Source organism: Doryrhamphus excisus, chromosome 23, assembly GCF_030265055.1.
Source record: "Doryrhamphus excisus isolate RoL2022-K1 chromosome 23, RoL_Dexc_1.0, whole genome shotgun sequence".
Taxonomy (NCBI): Eukaryota; Metazoa; Chordata; class Actinopteri; order Syngnathiformes; family Syngnathidae; genus Doryrhamphus; species Doryrhamphus excisus.
The window spans coordinates 44,927-65,000 of NC_080488.1; the positions used below are offsets into that span (position 1 = coordinate 44,927).

The 20,074-nt window shown below is 44.0% G+C and overlaps 2 protein-coding genes across 15 annotated transcripts in view; one reads left to right on the forward strand and one right to left on the reverse strand.

Moving 5' to 3' along the window:
* macrod1 (mono-ADP ribosylhydrolase 1) overlaps positions 1-20,074 on the forward strand; it is a 77,133-nt gene that overhangs the window by 13,591 nt on the left and 43,468 nt on the right. The gene's annotated exons all lie outside the window — the stretch shown is intronic.
* flrt1b (fibronectin leucine rich transmembrane protein 1b) overlaps positions 5,239-20,074 on the reverse strand; it is a 33,594-nt gene continuing 18,758 nt past the window's right edge. For 2 of the 5 annotated variants that reach the window (XM_058063986.1, XM_058063987.1), the window contains exon 2: positions 5,239-11,201. In XM_058063986.1, coding sequence (XP_057919969.1) covers positions 8,987-11,185 — 2,199 coding nt within the window. In that variant the 5' untranslated portion in view covers positions 11,186-11,201 and the 3' untranslated portion in view covers positions 5,239-8,986. Of the gene's footprint in view, positions 11,202-14,356; positions 14,966-15,039; positions 16,055-20,074 lie in introns of those variants that run through there. The other 3 variants (XM_058063984.1, XM_058063985.1, XM_058063983.1) reach the window with 3 other exon arrangements.

A 20,074-nucleotide genomic window follows, 5' to 3' on the forward strand; every position in this document is an offset into this window, starting at 1 on the left:
TCACTGCACACCAACGTATTCAAGTACAACTCACCAGTTTATTCTCGAAGCTCAGCTGCAGTATTGAAAGCAGCTATAATCAATAGTTGTTTAATAATCTCGTAAATGACCGTGTATAAAACCCCACCTAGAGAGAATTATCACACGTCTGCAGCTGCTGTCGGCTTTATGGAGCCTCGTAATGCGTCTGGTCTCATTGTTTAAGCTGTGCTGTGGCAACTCAAGTCTTCAACTCCGGGTGTCATTTTGGGCCTCAGCAGGCAGCCCTTCAGAGTAAAAGAAATCAGGGGGCGGAAACACTTTTCACGCACACCTGCTGGCCACAGTCACACTTTGCCAAAGTGGTAATATTAGAGCCTGGCCGATATAGAATTTCTGGGGCGGATGCCGATACCAATATCTGGGACTGAGAAAAAAACGATATCCGATGTATTGGCTGATATCCGATATATATGCTGAAGGTCTGATATATATGAAATAACACCATTAATATACACAGGATATAATACTGTACATGAACATACATTTGTACAATACCCAAAATATGAAATAATAATAATAATACAACAAAGCAGAAGACAACATCTGGAACTTATTATTAATTAACACTGTTAATGTCAGGACTGTATACACGCTGATACACTAGAAAATGCATGGAAGTGAAGTGGGATGCTGTGTAGCTTATATTCTTGGTGGACGTGGGAGTTAACACTTGGATGTTCACCTTAAAACGCTGTAGTAGCCTTAGATCATGGTGGACGTGGGAGTTAACACTTGGATGTTCACCTTAAAACGCTGTAGTAGTCTTAGATCATGGTGGGCGTAAGAGTCAACACATTGATGTTCACCTTAAAACGCTGTAGTAGTCTTAGATCATGGTGGACGTGGGAGTTAACACTTGGATGTTCACCTTAAAACGCTGTAGTAGTCTTAGATCATGGTGGACGTAAGAGTCAACACATTGATGTTCACCTTAAAACGCTGTAGTAGTCTTAGATCATGGTGGACGTGGGAGTTAACACTTGGATGTTCACCTTAAATTGCTGTAGTAGTCTTAGATCATGGTGGACGTGGGAGTTAACACTTGGATGTTCACCTTAAATTGCTGTAGTAGTCTTAGATCATGGTGGACGTGGGAGTTAACACTTGGATGTTCACCTTAAATTGCTGTAGTAGTCTTAGATCATGGTGGACGTGGGAGTTAACACTTGGATGTTCACCTTAAAACGCTGTAGTAGTCTTAGATCATGGTGGACGTGGGAGTTAACACTTGGATGTTCACCTTAAATTGCTGTAGTAGTCTTAGATCATGGTGGACGTGGGAGTTAACACTTGGATGTTCACCTTAAATTGCTGTAGTAGTCTTAGATCATGGTGGACGTAAGAGTCAACACATTGATGTTCACCTTAAATTGCTGTAGTAGTCTTAGATCATGGTGGACGTGGGAGTTAACACTTGGATGTTCACCTTAAATTGCTGTAGTAGTCTTAGATCATGGTGGACGTGGGAGTTAACACTTGGATGTTCACCTTAAAACGCTGTAGTAGTCTTAGATCATGGTGGACGTGGGAGTTAACACTTGGATGTTCACCTTAAAACGCTGTAGTAGTCTTAGATCATGGTGGACGTAGGAGTTAACACTTGGATGTTCACCTTAAATTGCTGTAGTAGTCTTAGATCATGGTGGACGTGGGAGTTAACACTTGGATGTTCACCTTAAAACGCTGTAGTAGTCTTAGATCATGGTGGACGTAGGAGTTAACACTTGGATGTTCACCTTAAATTGCTGTAGTAGTCTTAGATCATGGTGGACGTGGGAGTTAACACTTGGATGTTCACCTTAAATTGCTGTAGTAGTCTTAGATCATGGTGGACGTGGGAGTTAACAGCTGCATCCATCTTTTTTATTTCACTGTAAATGGAAGTGACACTTTGGAAGTTAACACTAACGCATGTTCACGTTAAAACACGTTAATAAGTCTTACATAATGGTGTGCATGTGAATTAACAGTTGCATTTATCTTTGTTCAGTTTTAATCTTGCGACACCCCTCTTTTACGCGTTACATGCATAATGCATACGGTATAAATACATGAAATGAAAAAATGAACATTTAAGGTTACTTTTACCTTCACCGAAGACCACAAACCGCAGCCGGGAACCCATTTGTCTGTGAAAGAATAAAGATAAGTACTTGAATCTCTGAGGAGTTGGCTCTAATGCGGCCGTCACTTAGCTGAAAGGCCTGACACCAGATAATGGACTGCAACAATGAAATATCTTTATCATGATGTCGGGCCATTGTGGTGAAGAGCACAACAGAAGTGCTCTCCAGAATGACACTCGTGCCAACCTCCGCATCGGGACCCCCGCCCAACAGAATGCATATAGAATCAAAAAAAGATGCGCTATCGATCGTGTGCTACCTCCTTGTCACCCCTGGAAAGGAAGATTGCCTTCATTTCACAACATCTTAGCACAGATGCTGGGTTGTCATAGCGACTTAGATTCAGATTGTTAACTGTTAATTAGTGGCTGATAGCAGGATTTATTAGCCTTGATAAGGCCTTATTAGCCATACCTGAGCGCAATTGTTAGTTAATATCCAATTCATGTTGATAACTAAATACATTATTTTTCAAATTCCTTAAGGCTTATTCATGCAAATAAGCATATACCATTGTACTAATGTCATAATAGCCTTATTAAATTTGCGTATTATCAGGTTATGTGTTACCCTTGTTATGTGTTAAAAATTAATCTGAATTACAAGTATTGACAAAGCCCCGCCCATTATTTGCACTAAGCCCCATTCATCATTTGCACTAAAATTAATATATATTCTGGTGTCTGCAATACATATCTGCTCCTGTGCAATATTATGTGTATTTCTTGGATAGCTTGTATATATCTTGTTAAGCTGTCTTTTTTTTTTACTCTACTTTTTGTATACTTTTTTTTTTTTTTACTTAACTATCTCACCGGAAGGAGAAGCTCTCCAATCTTGTTGGACATCTTGCATAGTGACAATAAAGGCCATTCCATTCCATTGCCTCATCAACACGCCACTAGTATTTTATCCTCCTGCTGTGGCCCAAGGTGGTTTAGGCTTCTCTGTCGTCACCACGTTGTCCCTTCTGGCGCCGTTCTGAGCCTTTTCAAGTTCCCTGTCGGAGTTGAGCTTGTGCAGTGACTTCTCCACCCAAGTGCTGGTTAGTCTGAAGCCGAGGTAGAGATGGTGCAAGACCACGCTTCTTCTGTTCAAGCATGTGCACCTCCCAACCTGGCTACTTGTTTTAAAGGATGATATCTCACTTGTCTGAGGCCACACCTGGAAACCAGGGCGAGGGGAACTGTTTCCACACAGATACGGTTGTTACTTCCCGATCCAGCAAACGGTGGGTTAGGGTTATGGACTAGTTTGGGTCAGCAGAGTTTGAATGTAAAGACGTACATTTTTCCACAATGTGGTAAAGCGACTATCAAAAATATGTACGACTGTAAAGGAATAAATATTGAGCTGGTTTTCAGGTGGTGTATTAAGATTGAGGTTTAGGAGGATATTCTGTTATATTATATCTTATATTTGTAAGGCAGATTTCAATATGAAGTTCAGTGTAACGTACAATAATTTAGAACAGGCTTAGCAAATAGTCTTGCAGTATTGCAAAAATGGTGAAAACAGCAAAAATGTTCCAGACTTACACATGAGAAACGTTGGAAATGATGTCCTAAGTTTGGAACGGCTAGTGCCATCTGTATGTGGCGATCCGTCTGTAAAAAAACATATGCCTTTGTTTTTCAAACAAAACGGTTCGACAGCGTGTTCCTGCCGCCATGGCCTACTGCAGTGCCAGCGTAGAAATCCACGTCTGCCTTCATGGTCCATTAACGCCAAAGCAAACAAAACATCAGCTGAAAAGCAGAGCTGCTGCACCTTGCGGAACCTTGTCCATGCCGGAGGTGCACGTTGGGTGTTTTTGTCTTTGCCGGCGCCTCCAGCATCATTAACGACGGCGGCGCATTCTCGCAATCTGTTTTGGCCTCCGCCATCTGGGGCGGGGTAGACGAGCATCTGTGCTGAATCCAGCAGAATGCTAAACACCCGTCAGCTCACAAAAGTCAACAGACGGCGTTCCTCCCACCATTGCGGCCGCCCCCCCACGTGCTGGGACCTTTTTACTCCTTATGATGCATTCAGCAGTACTGCTGCTTGTACTACTCGGCTCGCACAATTCAATGAAAACAATTTCCAGTATGATAAATCAAATTTTACAAATGTTAGCCATTCCCAATGGCTAACAGGGGTGTCCAAACTTTTTCCACTGAGGGCCACATCCATTCCACTTGGATATTTTGTAACATATTGGTATACTGTACACTGAATATACGTATATACTGTATTTATATAGTATGCATGCTGAGAGAAATATTGCTGAAAATTAGAACAACTTTTAGTTGGTTAGTAATAAGTGTGGTAGTACTTAGACATAGTATTGCATGTACACAGTGGTTAGTAATAAGTGTGGTAGTACTTATAGACATAGTAGTATTTGATGTTAATCTCGTAAAACTTTTTCCCCCTCATATTTTGACTTTATTCTTCTAAAATGACTACAGATTTTTCATGTTTGCTGTATTTACACTTTTAGAATGTGCCAATCAAAAAAGAGTTACTGACTAAAATGGCCCTCGGGCCTCAGTCTGGACACCCCTGGTATAGAGTACCTGCTCAGGAAGATTTCAACTTGGGAGCTGAATGAATGTCAAAAAGTACGCTAGTGGCCTGAGGCATCGGGAGCCATTCTTGGGCGTAACAATAAGATAAGAATAAGATAAGAATAATAAGAAGAATGTGCTTCATATGCAGCTCACATGATGGACAGGTGGGATAGGTGTGTCCCGTGACGTAGCGGCCTCTTTAACCTGTTTTTCTATCCTTAGAAGGCACAGGAAAGAAAGACGTGTTAGTCTCCGTGGGCTAAATGACTTTGAAGCTCCATCCACCGGCAGAGTTCATCCAGACACGCTGGTATCACGACCACTTAGACGGAGATGCGCTCGCTCGTGATACGTCTGAGATACATTGATCCATGCCATAGGCGAGCATTAGCGTTCACTTGCGAGTGCAAACACATCTCAACAAACAAACACTTGCAACATTCATGTGTGCTTTGACACGCAAATGTCTCCGCATCAAGACAAGGATTTGTATGCTTTTCCCTTTTTGCGGTTTCTTTCAAATGCTGCTGATGTAGCCATTGAGTGTGTGTGATTTAATGAGGTCCTCTTCACGCTAATAATCTATTCTTGTAATGACACTCCTCCCTCACGCTACATACACACAAAGATCAGTCTCTTCTGAGAAGTCTTTATTCATTCATGTAGTAAAAAGACAACAGAGCAGTAACAATTTTTATACATGGAGAGCGTTGGCATCATCACATCTGAGGGTGACATAATTGTTCTTATTTTTATTTTGGAAGGAACAAGGATTTCTACAGAGTGAAAGGTAGCCTCGGTGCCATTAAACAGAGCTTAAAAAGCCCAACAACACACAGTGTAGCTGTGCCAGGATGAACAGGGTGTCGTGGTCAGCGAGGACGTTTGGAAAGCGGCTGGTGTCCTCCCTGCTGCCTTGCCGTGTACGTCCGAGTGCACAGTGTCGCGGTCAGGCTCTTGTCCCCGTTACAAAACATCTCCTACTGAAACTGGACGTCAGGCCCTGAGTCAACATTCGATTCCTGTTTAAAATCTTTTTTTCATCACTCACAATTTCATTTGGATTCATGCATTTTCTCCAATTTTCAAGCTTTTTCATTGCATTTTTTTGAGTGGGAACACTTTTCTCAAATGTCTCAGAAGTAATCAGTTCGCTAAAACCTGCCGGCACGTGGACCACACTGAAAAGAAAAAAACCCCATCTACCAGTCAAAAAGGAGAATCAATGATTCGAATAAAAGTTTAATATGGGAAGTGTTTTTCACAAATTCATGTTTTTCTTGTCAGTGTGTCCCCGATACTGCTGGCGGTCTCTTAGCCAAACTAACCAGCAGCAACGAAGCACAGCAGCATTGCTTTTCTTGGATCTAACCATGAGACGGACTCATCGTTCAACTGGCCGGATGACTAAAACGAGGACTTTAGTGACGTCTGTCCTGGCGTATGTGATGATGTGTATGATACTTGCCCTTTGTCTGGCAATTAGACCATCATCCACTAGAGCAGTCCTTGTCAAAAGATGCCCTCCATTTTGCTGTTCATCGTTCAGTTCCACAAAGAAATGATGAGTTGTTTTCTTAGCATCCTCTTCCAGATAATTGGGGGTGATATATTAAGACTGGTTTCTTATCATTAGTGACTTCGGAGGACGATTAGATGAATGAGAAATAATAAGACTTGGCTGCTTCTTTGTCCCTGGGGGGCGGCAGTGAATCAACTGATGGATCAACCCATGTGCGTTAGGTCAAGTGTTATTTTATTTTCTCAAGTAAAGTAGATATCATGTTGAGTAATTGAGGAGTCATCACATTGCTGAGGTTGGGGGGGGGGGGGGGGGGGGTGGCACTAATGCACCTTCATTTTCTTTTCTGTTGTTACTCGCTGTGTCGCCTGTGGTCCCGTATTTCAAACAGCATCTTAGTCTGTAAAGCGGAGGTGTCCAAACATTGACCATTGAGGGCCATGTAGTCAAAAATGAAAGTATGCTTACACATATATTATTATTATTATTATTGTTATCATTATAATTACAAGAAAGATCGGCATCTTAGATTTGCAATATAGTTGTAATTTTCTCCATTTTGCTGTTTTTTTTCTATTTCAACTTGAAAAAAAATAAATTTTCTTGACTTTATTGCAATAATTATGTAACTTTTCCCCCAACCTATTTCTCCACAAATGACAATTTTATTTTGGTTTTCCATAATGTTCGTCATATATTTTAACTAGTAAAAATAATATAAATTAACATAACAAATGTTTCTTTAAAATGTCAACCCTTTGCTGCTTAATTTTGGAAAAATGCTCTTATGATAACACAAATGTATTTTTGGAAAATACATTTTTGTTTGTTTCTCATTAGAGTGGGACTTTATTCTTGTCAAATTACATGTGTGTTTTCCATTTCTTCTTGGAATTCTGACTTTATTCCTATCCTATTTTGACTTTTTTTCTCAGAACACAACTTTTTCTTCATCCTAACATTCCAAAAAATGACATTTTAATTGTTGTTTTGTTTTGTTTCTCATAATATTAGGACTAGAAAATATTGCTGTAATATTTCAACTTTCTGCAACTAAAATTAAATTTTTCTTCATATGTTACAACGTTATGCCTGTAAAAGGACTGCTGATCACAAAAAAAGCAAATCATTTTTTTGTAGTTTCCTGGTAAAATGTGATAAAAATACGGTGTGGCCAGGTTGTTGGCTACAGCCGCGCCTAGCGCTAGTACCAAGAAGGAGCTGGAGATTGAAAACCACGCAATCTGTACCCAGAACGCAATCGGTGCAGAGGATTAAGTCACTTCTCCTTTGAGCAAATTTTTATAACAGCGCTTCTGCGACGTCACGCGGTGTAGGAGTTCTTATTTTTGAAATGTATGACCATAAAAAGTCATCATACATCAAATCATACTTCATATATGTAACATATTGGCTGGTTATTTTAAGAGTGACTCTTGTTGAAATACTGCGCACGTAGCACCAACGTAAAGGTCGTATCTGGTTAACACACAGAAATAACTGGAGTTATATTTCAGCGGAACCAACCAAGATTGAGCCAGAGAAATGGCAGCCGAAAAAATGTAAAGTAATTGATTCAAGAAAGAAAAGAGGATCTATAAATTGTCCACTTGCACCATGGATATGATAGAAGAAAAAAACCATCTGTCATGTTGTGATTTCTCAAATTTCTATCTACCTTAATAGCTAGCGCTTTGGGAAAATGGGGGGGGGGTATATTACACACGCCTAACATGCCGAAAAATAGGCCGACCGGATGTAGACACGTTCTGCACATGTGTAGGACCCAGCTGAAGCGATTGCGTTGGGGGTACGTATAGCGTGGCGACATGTACCAAACCGTGATAATGGCGTACCGTGACACCCCGAGGTGTTCCAGGCCTTGGTATCCCCCTAATCGTCCTACTCTGCAATAAACCGGTGCAACTCTTTCGGTCTCATTCCCAAAACAGCTTGACTGTATCTTGACTTTCATGTTTGCTCCCTCCGTCCAAATATCTATCCATCGCCCCCCCTCCTCCGCCCCACTCATTAGTCTCCCCATGTGGCGGTTTGTGTCTCATGTCTTTGTCAGAGCTGTTATCACTGCTGTCAGCTCCTTTTGGCGAGAACAAAGTCGTCCTCTACTCACGGCGCCACGAAAAGACATGAGAGAAATGAAAGCGCCTCTGCTAAAAACAAAGAGGCAGGAAGGAAGAACAATTAAATTGGGTGAAGTAATCCGGAGGAAGAGGGAGCGCAAGCGGGGGTGGGGATTAGAACACGTATCTTCATGTCAGCCACGATTGGTTGTCATCTGCGAATTATAACAAGCGTCAATTTCTGCATGTGTCTTCCCTTCATCTACACGTCAAAGAGCACACGCTATCTCTACACATGACTTGGCCTTCCTTGCTATTAGAAATATATCTCCTTCTACATCGGCTAAGCCTACTACACCAACCTCCAATAAGTTACTGTGATTAAGAACAGCAGTTTTGAAAGACACAGAGAGAGCCAAAGGAGAAAAATGTATCCACTGATAAGTAGCACTGACACAAGTATACTGTACTGCAGTAGTAGAATACAGTATAGCATTGTCCAATCAACAGTCTCTTCTACTTAGCAAACATATCAGACTTGAACCATCTGAGGCACAAAGGGTACTTTGGAAACCAAGGACAAAATGGCCACGGGTCACAGGTGTTGACGCCATAGAAATGGCGGCAGGCATTCACGGCTCTGGGATTGAACCCCTGTCATCACGTGTAGGCGTAGTCTATGTCGGGGATGCCGCCCTCTCTGTAGCCACGGTTGGTGCCGTAGGTGACGTGGTGGCGGCTGCTTTGGCTGATGATGGTGCCGTTGAGGCTGCCGACTCTGTGGTTGCTGCGGTATGTCCCGTTAGCTTGGGAAGAAGATGCTGAAGAAGGGAAAATGGTGTGGATGTAGGTGACGTCCTCCAGTTTGGGCTGCAAGGGTTGATGGGCCATGGCTGTCATCTGGAACCCTGAAGGAGGGGCTCGGATTTCCAAAATGGAATTATCTTTTTTGGTGCCGGATTCCACATAGTCATCGTAATGCTTTCCTCCCCGACCTCTGTTGTACGAATTGGAGTCCCCCGACTTGTAACTTGTTCTTTGTCCATACCAGCAGAAAATACCAAAGATAAGCAGAAGACTTACCAACGCTGTGGCGCCCCCAATTATGCCCGCCAGTGGCAGCGCTGATAGCTCAGAGTCTTGTGTGTCCTTATCTGACCCCTCTCCTCTGGAGTTCACCATGGCCTCCCCGGTCTCTATTTGAGCACAGGCTGGGGCGGAGTCTTTATTGTTTGATTCGAAGCTGCCTACCCGAGATGTCCCCATGCTGGAGCCCAGAAAGGTCTCCTGTCGTAATGGCAGCAAGCATATGAGATAATGCGAGCGTGGCGTGAGCTGGGTGAGATGATACTGCCTCCTCTCTCCGGGAACAAGAGTTTCTGTTATTGAGCCGAGTGCCGCGCTGGATCCCAACCTCAGCCAGGACAAACGGAATGAGGGTGCAGGCTGTGGACACAACCAGCTGACCAGCACACTGTCTGAAGAGAGAGCTTTTACCGTCAACTCCAGGGCCTCTCCAGATGGTCGACCTTCTCCCCCTGCAGGCAGAGCCATGACTGGGCCTGGTCGTTTGGCTCGCAGCGTAAAAAGGGAACCCTGTGTGGGGACCAGCAAAGAGTTAGTGGTGGTGCTGCCGTGGGGATCTGAAACCACAGCTTGCCCCTCCCCTCCAACGCTATCTTCCCCTCCTCCATCCTTTTCTGATGGATTCGTCCCGACTCCAGTGATTGGACCAGCTGGTGGTCCTTCACACTGTTCCATCACATAGGTAAGGTCTTTAAGGGATTGGCCTTTCACCACCTCAGGCCCCTGGCAGGTCAAACCCCTGACTGTCACTGCAGCCCCCCAGCTGTGCAGCCAAACGTGGAGCCAGCGAAGGTTGCAACCACAGTACCAGGGATTTCCTCTCAGCAGCAACAATTCAAGACTATCGGCGTCCTTAAGAAGCCCTCGAGGAAGACTGGTTAGATTGTTTCCGGATAGATCGAGCTTCTGCAGACGGCGCATGCCGTCCAATGATCCTCTTGGTACGTGGGTCATCCCGTTATCCTGCAAATGAAGCCGGATAAGATGAGCTGATGGCAGGTTGATTGGTGGGGATTGCAGGGCGTTTCTCACTAGCGACAGCTCTGTCAGATTGGCGAGGCGGGAAAAGGTGTCATCTGCAATGCGTGTGTTGGCTAACAGATTCCCATCCAGGACCAGGCGTCGCAAGGAGGACAGCCCTCGGAAGGCATGCGTGGGGATGGTGTTGATTCTGTTGTCGTCCAATCGTAGCTCCTCTAAGGATGCCGGCAAGCCTGCGGGGATGCTTGACAGGTGGTTCCGAGAAAGAAACAGCAGGCGGAGCCGTGGAGTCCCAGAAAAAGCCCGCTCCTGGATGCTCACTGTTGAGATTGAATTATCATCCAAGTGTAAGCGCTCAAGTAGCGGCAACTTGGCAAGAGATGATCGTGGTAATGTTCGTATATTATTATCCTGTAAATGAAGCTCCCGTAATGAAGGTGGGAGGTGGATGGGGAATTCATCTAACTGATTGGCGTACAGGTAAATCACTCGTATAGAAGTGCTGTGCTCCAGCGACTGAGGCAGGCCAGCATTTGTCAGCCGATTGCTCTGCAGGTAGAGGATGGCGGCCGTCAACGGCAGAGGGGGAATCAGACTGAGTCCACGGTCATTGCAGTAGACAAAACCTTCATCACACCGGCAGACTAAGGGACAAAGTATTCCTTCATCTCCCTCGCCTGTCTCCAAGACAATTGCAGCCGCCGCCAGTTCCAGCACCTCGGCCAATAAGGTGAGGCACAGTAGGAACAGGAAGAGCCAATCGCGGAGCTCGGCAATGCTCTCGGTTGCCATGCTGATGTCCCAGCTCCTGATGGAAAAGAGAAGTGAGAAATTGCTGTAAAATTTTTTCAAAAGAGGAGTGACTGATTACGACAGAGCAAAAAATGGAACAATCATAGTGTGGAGATATTTACCAAAAGAATAGAAGACCTGCGAAACAGACCAAATATGCTGAAATGGAGACTATAGACTGTCCACAGGTGTGAATGTGAGTGTAAACGATTGTTTGTCCATTCATGTTCATTACAAGGTCATTCAAATGAATGAGCCCATTTCATGACTCATTGCTTCACTTTTTAAGCGTCGTCATGGAATGCGTCAGTGACCGTTTGAAAGAGGACTTTTCAAAGGTTTGAATGGCTGCCACAGGGGTGCTGTAGTTGCGTCGCTCCTCCGGCAACGTAGGGTGTGGGGGGGCTCTGGACTGTGAAGACGCACGCAGCCTGGCCACGGAGATGAGAGATGAGTGGGGCCGCCATGGTAAAAACCCATAAAATACCCCATACATGATTTAGATGTATTTAGAATTGTTTGCCGCATGTTAAAGTGAAAACCACGTTTTGCGGCTTCATGGAATGGATTGGATGTACTGGACTGTATTTGTTATAGTCACTAGGCCACCATGTTGGACACTGGTCTGAAGATCTGGAATATTCTGGGTTTGGGTTGTTTGTCTATACATTATGTGCCCTGCCATTGGCTGGCCACCAGGCCAGGGTGTATCGTGCCCCTCGCCCCAAAGTCAGCTGGCATAGGGTAGGCTCCAGCATACGCTCACGAACCTTGTGAGGACAAGCGGCATAGAAAAGAAATGAGAAAAATGTGTTTCAGTTACAGTCGGACCTTCTGGAACCAATGAATGATGCTAACCACGGTTCCACTGTACATGAATTGGGTAAGTCCACATGAATCAAAGTTAAAACACTTTTCTGTCTACACCCAAACTGCATGGTAAGATGAGTACTCGTGTTAGAATGTAGATGTAGATGTAGTCTACTGTTAATTAAAAGTAAAGTTTTTCTTCTTACTTCAGTGTGAAAAATCTGGGGATTGAATCGTGAAACATACTTTGGAGAGGCTGTCCATTATTATTTGGGTCAGCGCAACCCGAGCACAAGACAAATGGGCAATTCGGTGCAGAGAGAGATGTGAGCTGAAGGAAGATTACCAGAATGAGGGAAAGCAAGTGGATGACAGAGATGGAGAAAATTGGTCAGTGACAGTTTCCCTTAAGAGATTAACGGAAACCGAGTGAGTGACATGAAACTAAAATGGAAAAATGATTGGGGGAGGAGAAAATCCCATTAATTGCACGCAGTGCTGTTGAAGGCAACAGACAACAGTGAACTTGTGACTGTGCGACATCTACGCCAACATCGGGGTGAAGCAACAGGAAGGCAGGAAGACTATCCACATGGAACATTTTCAGGTCAAAGGGCAAAGTATTTTGTGGTTTTAGCCTCTCATCCACACGGGATCAGCGTTCTTGGTGCCCTGAAATTCTTTCCTTCTTTGAAAACGACTCCCACAAGATCATCGTCTGAATACGATGGCTTGTCGTTTCCGTGTAGACAGCCGACGCCGCTGTTTTACAGAAATCACGTCGCTGTCACGTAGACTGGCATGGCTAACCCCAGTTGACATACTAACCCTCTACTGATATTTGTTGTCTTGTCGTCCAAAATTCCACTTCTTTCTTCTTTTATGGTTTAGAGTGTCAGGTGATTCCGTCTGCGTGTGTGTCTGCAGCGCCACACCTAGGTGTACATCGTGTATTACATCCTTTTCATCCCTTCCCGTCTGGATGCTACTATTTACTGGTCCGCCACAGTGTGGGCCTGAGAAAACCCACACAAACTAATGAAGTGATCGCAAAGCCCTCACATACCATTCGGTAGAAACTGGCATGAATAATGCATGTCTTCTCTTAGCCTTTTTTATTATTGTTTGTGAAATTTCTATAAATTATTCAGACCTGAAATGTCCTCGAAACGTGGTGGTGGGGTGTCTCTGCAACGTGAACGTGTTCCAACAGTCTTGTTTTATGATGTGCCTCCAAATGAGCTCCAGTATACATAAAAATACACAAATAATTATGTGGTGCCACTCACTCCCACAAAGAGTGAACTATTTATAGAAGATGAATAACACGCGATGGTAAAGATGTGTTGATTACAGATTGGCTTATCCTTGTTGGAGCCCTGTCTCTTTTTTTGCCTCAGTCTGTGATTTTTTTCCTGACATGATTTGACAGCACATTTGATAAACAAATCCTCTTAAGGCAAGTATTTTTTTCTCTTCCTGTCTGTGCAAATGTGCCAGTGTGCATGTGTTTGTATATGAACTCCAACGCTGGATGCAACCTTGCCCCTCAGCTGCAGTCAAAATCCATGCAAAGCAAACAAGACATGGCAACAATAGAAGAGACAGAGAGATGGGAGGGATGGAAACGGGGAGTCCGATGGAGAGCTGCTCTGCCATCGAGAGGGGGTATCGCTACAAAGAAAAAGAGCCTTGCAGGAGAAGGAATGCTTGGTATGAAATGGTAGCCATGAAATTTGGCCTGTACCCAGTCTGTGTTTTTTTTAGCTTGCATTTGAGCATTCCGGGCATTGCCAGCATTTAAAAGGAGCATATGGACACAAAAGGGACTTCCAAGGTAGAAAACCATATTGGGAACAGTCTATGAATATCAACAAACATATGCTTTCATGCAACACTCCAACCCACCCTGTTATTTTTTAATACATCATTTCACACATTCTCATAATGATACTTACAGTAGATTTGTAGATTTTTTTACTATTTGCAGAAATGCAAATAGTAAAAAAAAAGAAAATCCAAATATTCAGCCAAGATAATGTCATTTTAGGAGCACAGAGCTGAGATATTGAAGAATTTTTCAAAAGCCGTAATATCATGAGAAACATGAAAATTAGGTTGGGGAAAAAGTTGTAATATTATTGGAACAAAGTCAAATATTATGGGATTAAGGTCATAATATTACAAAAGGAAAATGTGGGAAGATTATTGAAGAAGAAAGTTATTATTATCCCATAATACTAATATCCCATCCTCTTCTCAGTTTAGGTAGGGATGTCCAAAGTGCGGCCTGTGACTATTTTTACTGGTCTTACTAGTGGTCTTACTGGTGATACTAGTTTGGGTTGAAGGCTTGCTAACCTGCTCGGTCCGTGCCTTTACTTCCTGAGTGAGGACTGTGTTGAGCGCGCTATTGGTTGGTCTTGAATGAGCGATGATGCAGTGGATCTTGGTGTGCCGTCTCCCTCAAGCCGTTCAGATATGTAGCCTGATTCTTTGGGGCCGTGAAATGTTCCTCAGCTTGGACGAATGATGGTAGGGATAATGATAGTCTTTACCGCGGGGCTCCAGTAGTAGCAACACCAGCATGGCTCAGGGCCACCACATTTGTGTTTCTCACTGCCGGGCTCCCTCGCTCGATCTGTGGGTAAAAGTGGTGGGGGATGTTAGGCCTGCCAAGTCAAGTCATCTTCACCGAGCATCCACAGGCTTAATTGAGAACACACCCTTCCAACACCAAAAGGAGACAGTTGGCCAGGCAGTCCAGAGAAGTTCAGTGGGTCATGCAGTAGGTGATGCCGCATGGACCAAGGCTGGAATTATTAAGGATGTTTTTCACGCCATGTACAGCTTCGTTCTTCTCAGCTTCTGAGAGTTGTCCAATGGTAGTACACGTTCTTCACGTTAGCCAGATGTAGTATCCTGGAAGTGCACTTGATTGGTCTTTGCTTCAGCAGGTCAGGATCTGCCCTGAAAAGACAGATATGATCACATCAATGGTAGTTTTGTTTGGACTTTCAAAACAAATTTGAGTTGTTTCATACAATTAATATTCATTTAGCTCCCACGGAGGGAGGGGGAGGGGCTCCTGCCCCAGGTGTCTCGAGGTCTTGTTCACAAGTCAGGGAAGGTTGGAGAAGGAGGTCCACCGTACCGGACCATCGTGGTGAAGAGAGAGCAGAGCCGGAGATGCAAAATTTTCAATTTACTCCCCATCTATGTTCGCATCCTCATCTGCGGTCATGAGATTTGGGTTGGCTGGATAAGCGGAAGTAAATGGATGATGGATGGATGGATGGATGGATGGACGGATGGACGATATTCATACTTCTCTAGCAAGGACACCTTTCAAGAATCAGCAAGGGGATTAGAGTTGGAGTGTTCTCAATGACTGTTAGTCCAGTTGTCGCCATGGAAAGAGACAAACAAACAGCAAGTCTTAGGGAATCAATTTAATTAGTGAGACGGGGCTGCGTGATGATGATTGGTTCCGGGCCAGTTCATTAACTGCAGTTTAGGAGGAAATCACACTAAAAGTGTTGAACACGAGAGCGCTCAATATTTCTGGCTCATGACACCCATGAAATGACGTGATGCCTGCTTGCACTTCCAGTCGCTTCTGCTAATAGTGCAGTGAATCTGGCACAAATTGCTTGTCCTTGTGTCCCACTGGAAAGCCACACTCGTGAAATCCTCCACACACACAACACTGCATGCTGTCCGCTACCTCACAAAAGTGGGACAATACTATGAAAATAAAACTTGGATATGCTTCAGAGTAGTCAGTGTGCATCTTGTATGGGAATATAATAAAATGAGTGGCCACTCAGCCGTTACAGCAAGAAAATCCTAACCCTAATTGTCTTGCTGACAGTCAGAGCACACCAACAGTCAAGCACGAGTGCTGCCAGTACCAGGGAGCTGTGGTTCCAACACACACCGTGCAGGATGAACACCTCCCTTTGGAAACCGGGCTTCCAACATGAGAAGGAGCCCAAAGACTTTCGAGATGCCAAGTGCTTTACTGAGGAAGCCTTAGGAGTCGGGCAAGGTGTCTGACATCCACCAGCTCCACCAATCATGGAGAAGGATTCCAATAACAGCCGGGCCTCTCTGGTGAATTCCATGACTATGAGGATTAAGGCATTGCCAGATAACAATAAATAGCATTTAGACACAATTTACTCACTGGCGTTAGCCCCTATTTAGACAATCACAAGCGCATGTTGACTCATTTTCAGCGGATAGTAAATCTATACAAGCTGTACACTGCCTACTCCAAAGTCTATTCAATGTAATTTTCTAGTGTTGTCCCTTGAGAAGGTATAATCGAGTATTACTAAATGTGAAAATGTCATCCATTGCTTATTTAAATCAGGATGTTCTGGGTTATTGTGAGATAGAACAATGTCATTTTAGTAGCATAGAGTTTAAACTTGAAAATAAAAAAAAAACTTTCTAAATTCTTCATATTATCAGACACAAGCAAAAGAAACTAAAGTTATAATTATTGGAATATTAGGTTGGGAAAAAGTTGTCATATGAGAATAAAGTACAAACATTATTGGAATAAAGTGAGAATATTAGAAAAAGAATATTTAACATATTATACCAAGATATTTTAAGATGATATTTTAAGATATTTCTATTCATACCTCCAGTATGTGGCAAAGCTGACATGCAGTTTTGTTTTGTTTTTGAAATATGTAGAACTCGTTAGCATGCGAAATAGCTAAGACTCCCTTGCATCCATTGTTCTTGATGGATCCCTCGCTGGAAAGGGTTAGACTTAATGACGGAATCATTATGGCTGAAGTTTTCAAGAAGTGACTATAAGCTGGTGTGCTGGTCCTGGTGTGTATCTGCTCTACTCCTCCACTGTCACCACCTCCATGCAGAATGAGCATCATGGGCCCCCTTTAAAAGAAGGACCCCTGGTTTGGTGTCAACGTACTGAGAAACTCCCCTGCTTGATGAAAGGAATACATCTCGCCATGTGCTTGGCTTTTTCTTTGGCTTTTTGTGAATATAGTATGAGCCACAGATACTCCGAAAGAAGGCCGAGTGCTCACCGAGTGCTAGCAAATATCAAAGGATGAAATGGGGCTTTTTCTTTCTTCTTGCAACACGGATAAGAAAAGGAGGTCACTGACGTGCATAACTTCCCGAGACGAGCATCAAAAGATTACGGGTGTCTTTTACTTTTCAGCAGCACCGTTAAAGGTTGAACTTAAGACTTGAGCGCATTGTTTTTTGTACTAAGAGCAGTGGTTAGCGTGTTTTCTCTTGTTAGTCGTACATTGAAGTGTCAAGCTCTCTTAGCAATGCCAGTGTTACCAGGACTCTTCTCCATTGCTAACATTTAGCCTCTGAGGTGGTATCACAGCCGTAACAGACGTGGGGCCGTGTCCCGTGGCTGTCCTACAAGTATTGAAGCATCACACCAGACGCTGTTGCTGTCGTGAGGCATCTAATCTGAGCGCGGGATGCTGTGTCGCCGTGTCGCCGTGCGAAAGTGCTTTACTGAATTCTCTATAAAATGCCCAGGGGGGGCGAACGCCGTGATTCCGACACAGATTCATGCGGGACGGCTGCGACAAAGAGGCCACACTTTGCAAGCAACCACATCCATTTGCCACGTATGAGCAGCAAATGTCACCTTCAATGAGACGTCTACTGCTGGATGAGATTGTGAGATCGTGAGCTCGAGGCAGTGTGAATCAGAAACCCAAGCATTTGGGGAGAAGTCAAAGTAGCGTCAGCGTTGCAAAAGGGTTGGAAGAAATTCTCTGACACTTTGGTGTCACATCACACCGTGCGTGGCAACTGGAGGCCTACGTGGAAGAGATCTCCGATATTCGTCTGACAACTGCTTCTAAAAATGCGTCTCCCGGTGTAGTTGAGGGTAAAAGGTCAAACGATTGACCTTTTTCTTGGAAAGGAATCACTGAATCTTCTTCCACCTTCTCAAAGATAAATATTTGCATTCAATGGAATATTTCTACTTCCTTTTTTTGGACTGCAGTCTGCATCAGAATTACAGGCTGATCGCTCTTGTCAGTGGAAAATGTCCCCTCTGGTTTGTGCTATTAAAAAGGCTACAAACAATGACAGCCTTGATGGAACAGCAAATACTTTCCCCCGAAACATTCCAGCCTCCTGTTTATTCGCTTGGTGGAGAGGAATGAAAAAGAGCTATTTTTCACAAGCGTTGTTGGCAATATCATCTCAGAAAGATCAATCAATGTGCCCCCCCCCCCCCCCCCCCGCACTCTTAACTTGTCCTGTCCTGTAGAACGGAGAGAGCATCTCAGTGCCGGGAGGGACACAAATCACTCTTGCACGTGTGCGACAGTCAACATCGTAACCTACATACGCGACATGCGACCTTCACTGCGGCTTCTATCTTGCATGGTTTACCCTTTCCCAGTTTGCCGTGCACATACGCTACAGTTTGTGCGGAAATAGCAAAGCTCCATTATTTCTTTGTTTCCACCCCCTTTCCCCTTTCTTTCATGGCAGCATATACTGGCCACACTTGCCTGTATCCACGTTCCAATATTGTGCCCTCACTGCAGTTTTTCCAAACATAATGAATAAATGATGGCTGATTCTATGTAGTATTGTGGCGTATCACGAGGCATCAGTAATGTTAGGAGACATGACGTTAGATCACCTGACCTTTCACACTGGATGGAGAGTGGCTACTGAAGCAGCAGAGCCCAGCCCACATTCCATGGCTGAGACGGACATGTGAACGTGACTATAGGGGTGTTATTTCATGCCTGCAGGGCTCTAATAGTGTCAAAACCCGTCTTTTGAAAGCCCTAAGCTTTTATGCTCGAACTATGAAAATTCCATTTATTATTATTGAATTGACTTCTTGCAGTCGGAACCAATCAAGGATGATAAACGAGGGATTCAAATATATCATCCAGTCCGAGTCTCACACACACACAAGCTAACCTTGCTAGCTTCCATTCACACTCGAATATAGGAGATTCTGCCAACCTTCGCCGGCGGTTATCACCATTTCAACCTGTTTAGGTGTGTGTGGGGGGGGGGGGGGGGGGGGTTCAGTGTTTTTAATGATTTTGTGGCACGATTGAGCGCACGATACTTTCACGTACAAACTTTCTTTTTCTTTCCTTTCCATTTCATTCATCTTACATATATACGTGTATATGTTTTATTTATATATATATATATATATATATATATATATATATATACGTATACTTTTTAACCGTGATGTCATCAACTTGGCTCGTTTACGTTTGATCATTTTCTTATCATTGGAGGAATCTATAGCGCTCCATAAAACATGTCGCCCAACGGAAGCAAAGCCAGGTCAGGTGCCTTCCTCCACATGACCTTCTATTTGCATGAGTGCAGATTTCAGACATTTTAACAGACAGTGGCGGGAAAGGAAGCGTATTAAATCTCCATTTCCATCAAAGCTTTGCTCCGTCGGCCAGTTGAGAGAAATAGCGAGCAAAGAAAAGTGACAGCTGTGATACTTGGCAAATGTGCTCACTCTGTAGGGAGCTAGGAGACAGGAAGCGAGGGGAGTAGGAGCTAGGGATTAATAGCGGGACTGAATTGTGAGCTCTCTGTAATCATGCGGCCGTCTAACCCCGTGTTAGCGAGGTTGATGAGCACGCATCCGCGCTGACGTGCGCTCTGCTGAATATTAAGAATTCCTCAGAGTCCCATTGTCAGCCGGCCCTATTGTTCTCTCCCAGCCTTTAGCTCGCCACACGTCTGCGTGTTTTTGGTATTAATGCGTACGTCCGTGTCTGCAACGTGTGCTGATGCATGTTATGGCCGCATGTGGCGGCTGACTGCAGCCAAGGAGCAGTTAAAAACGCCAGTGGGGGTGATGGGTTGAGCGTTCGAGGCCCCGTCATGGCCCATCAAGGCGAGCGGCCCGGGTGCAATCCAGCCAGCCGTCAGGGCCAAATATTTGCAATTATTTCACCTGAAGGCACCGTTTCTTAAAATGAACATTCTTATTAAAGTTGGCAAAGTGTGTGCGTCTATTTCGGGATATGCTAGTTCATATGTGTTCATATCCGA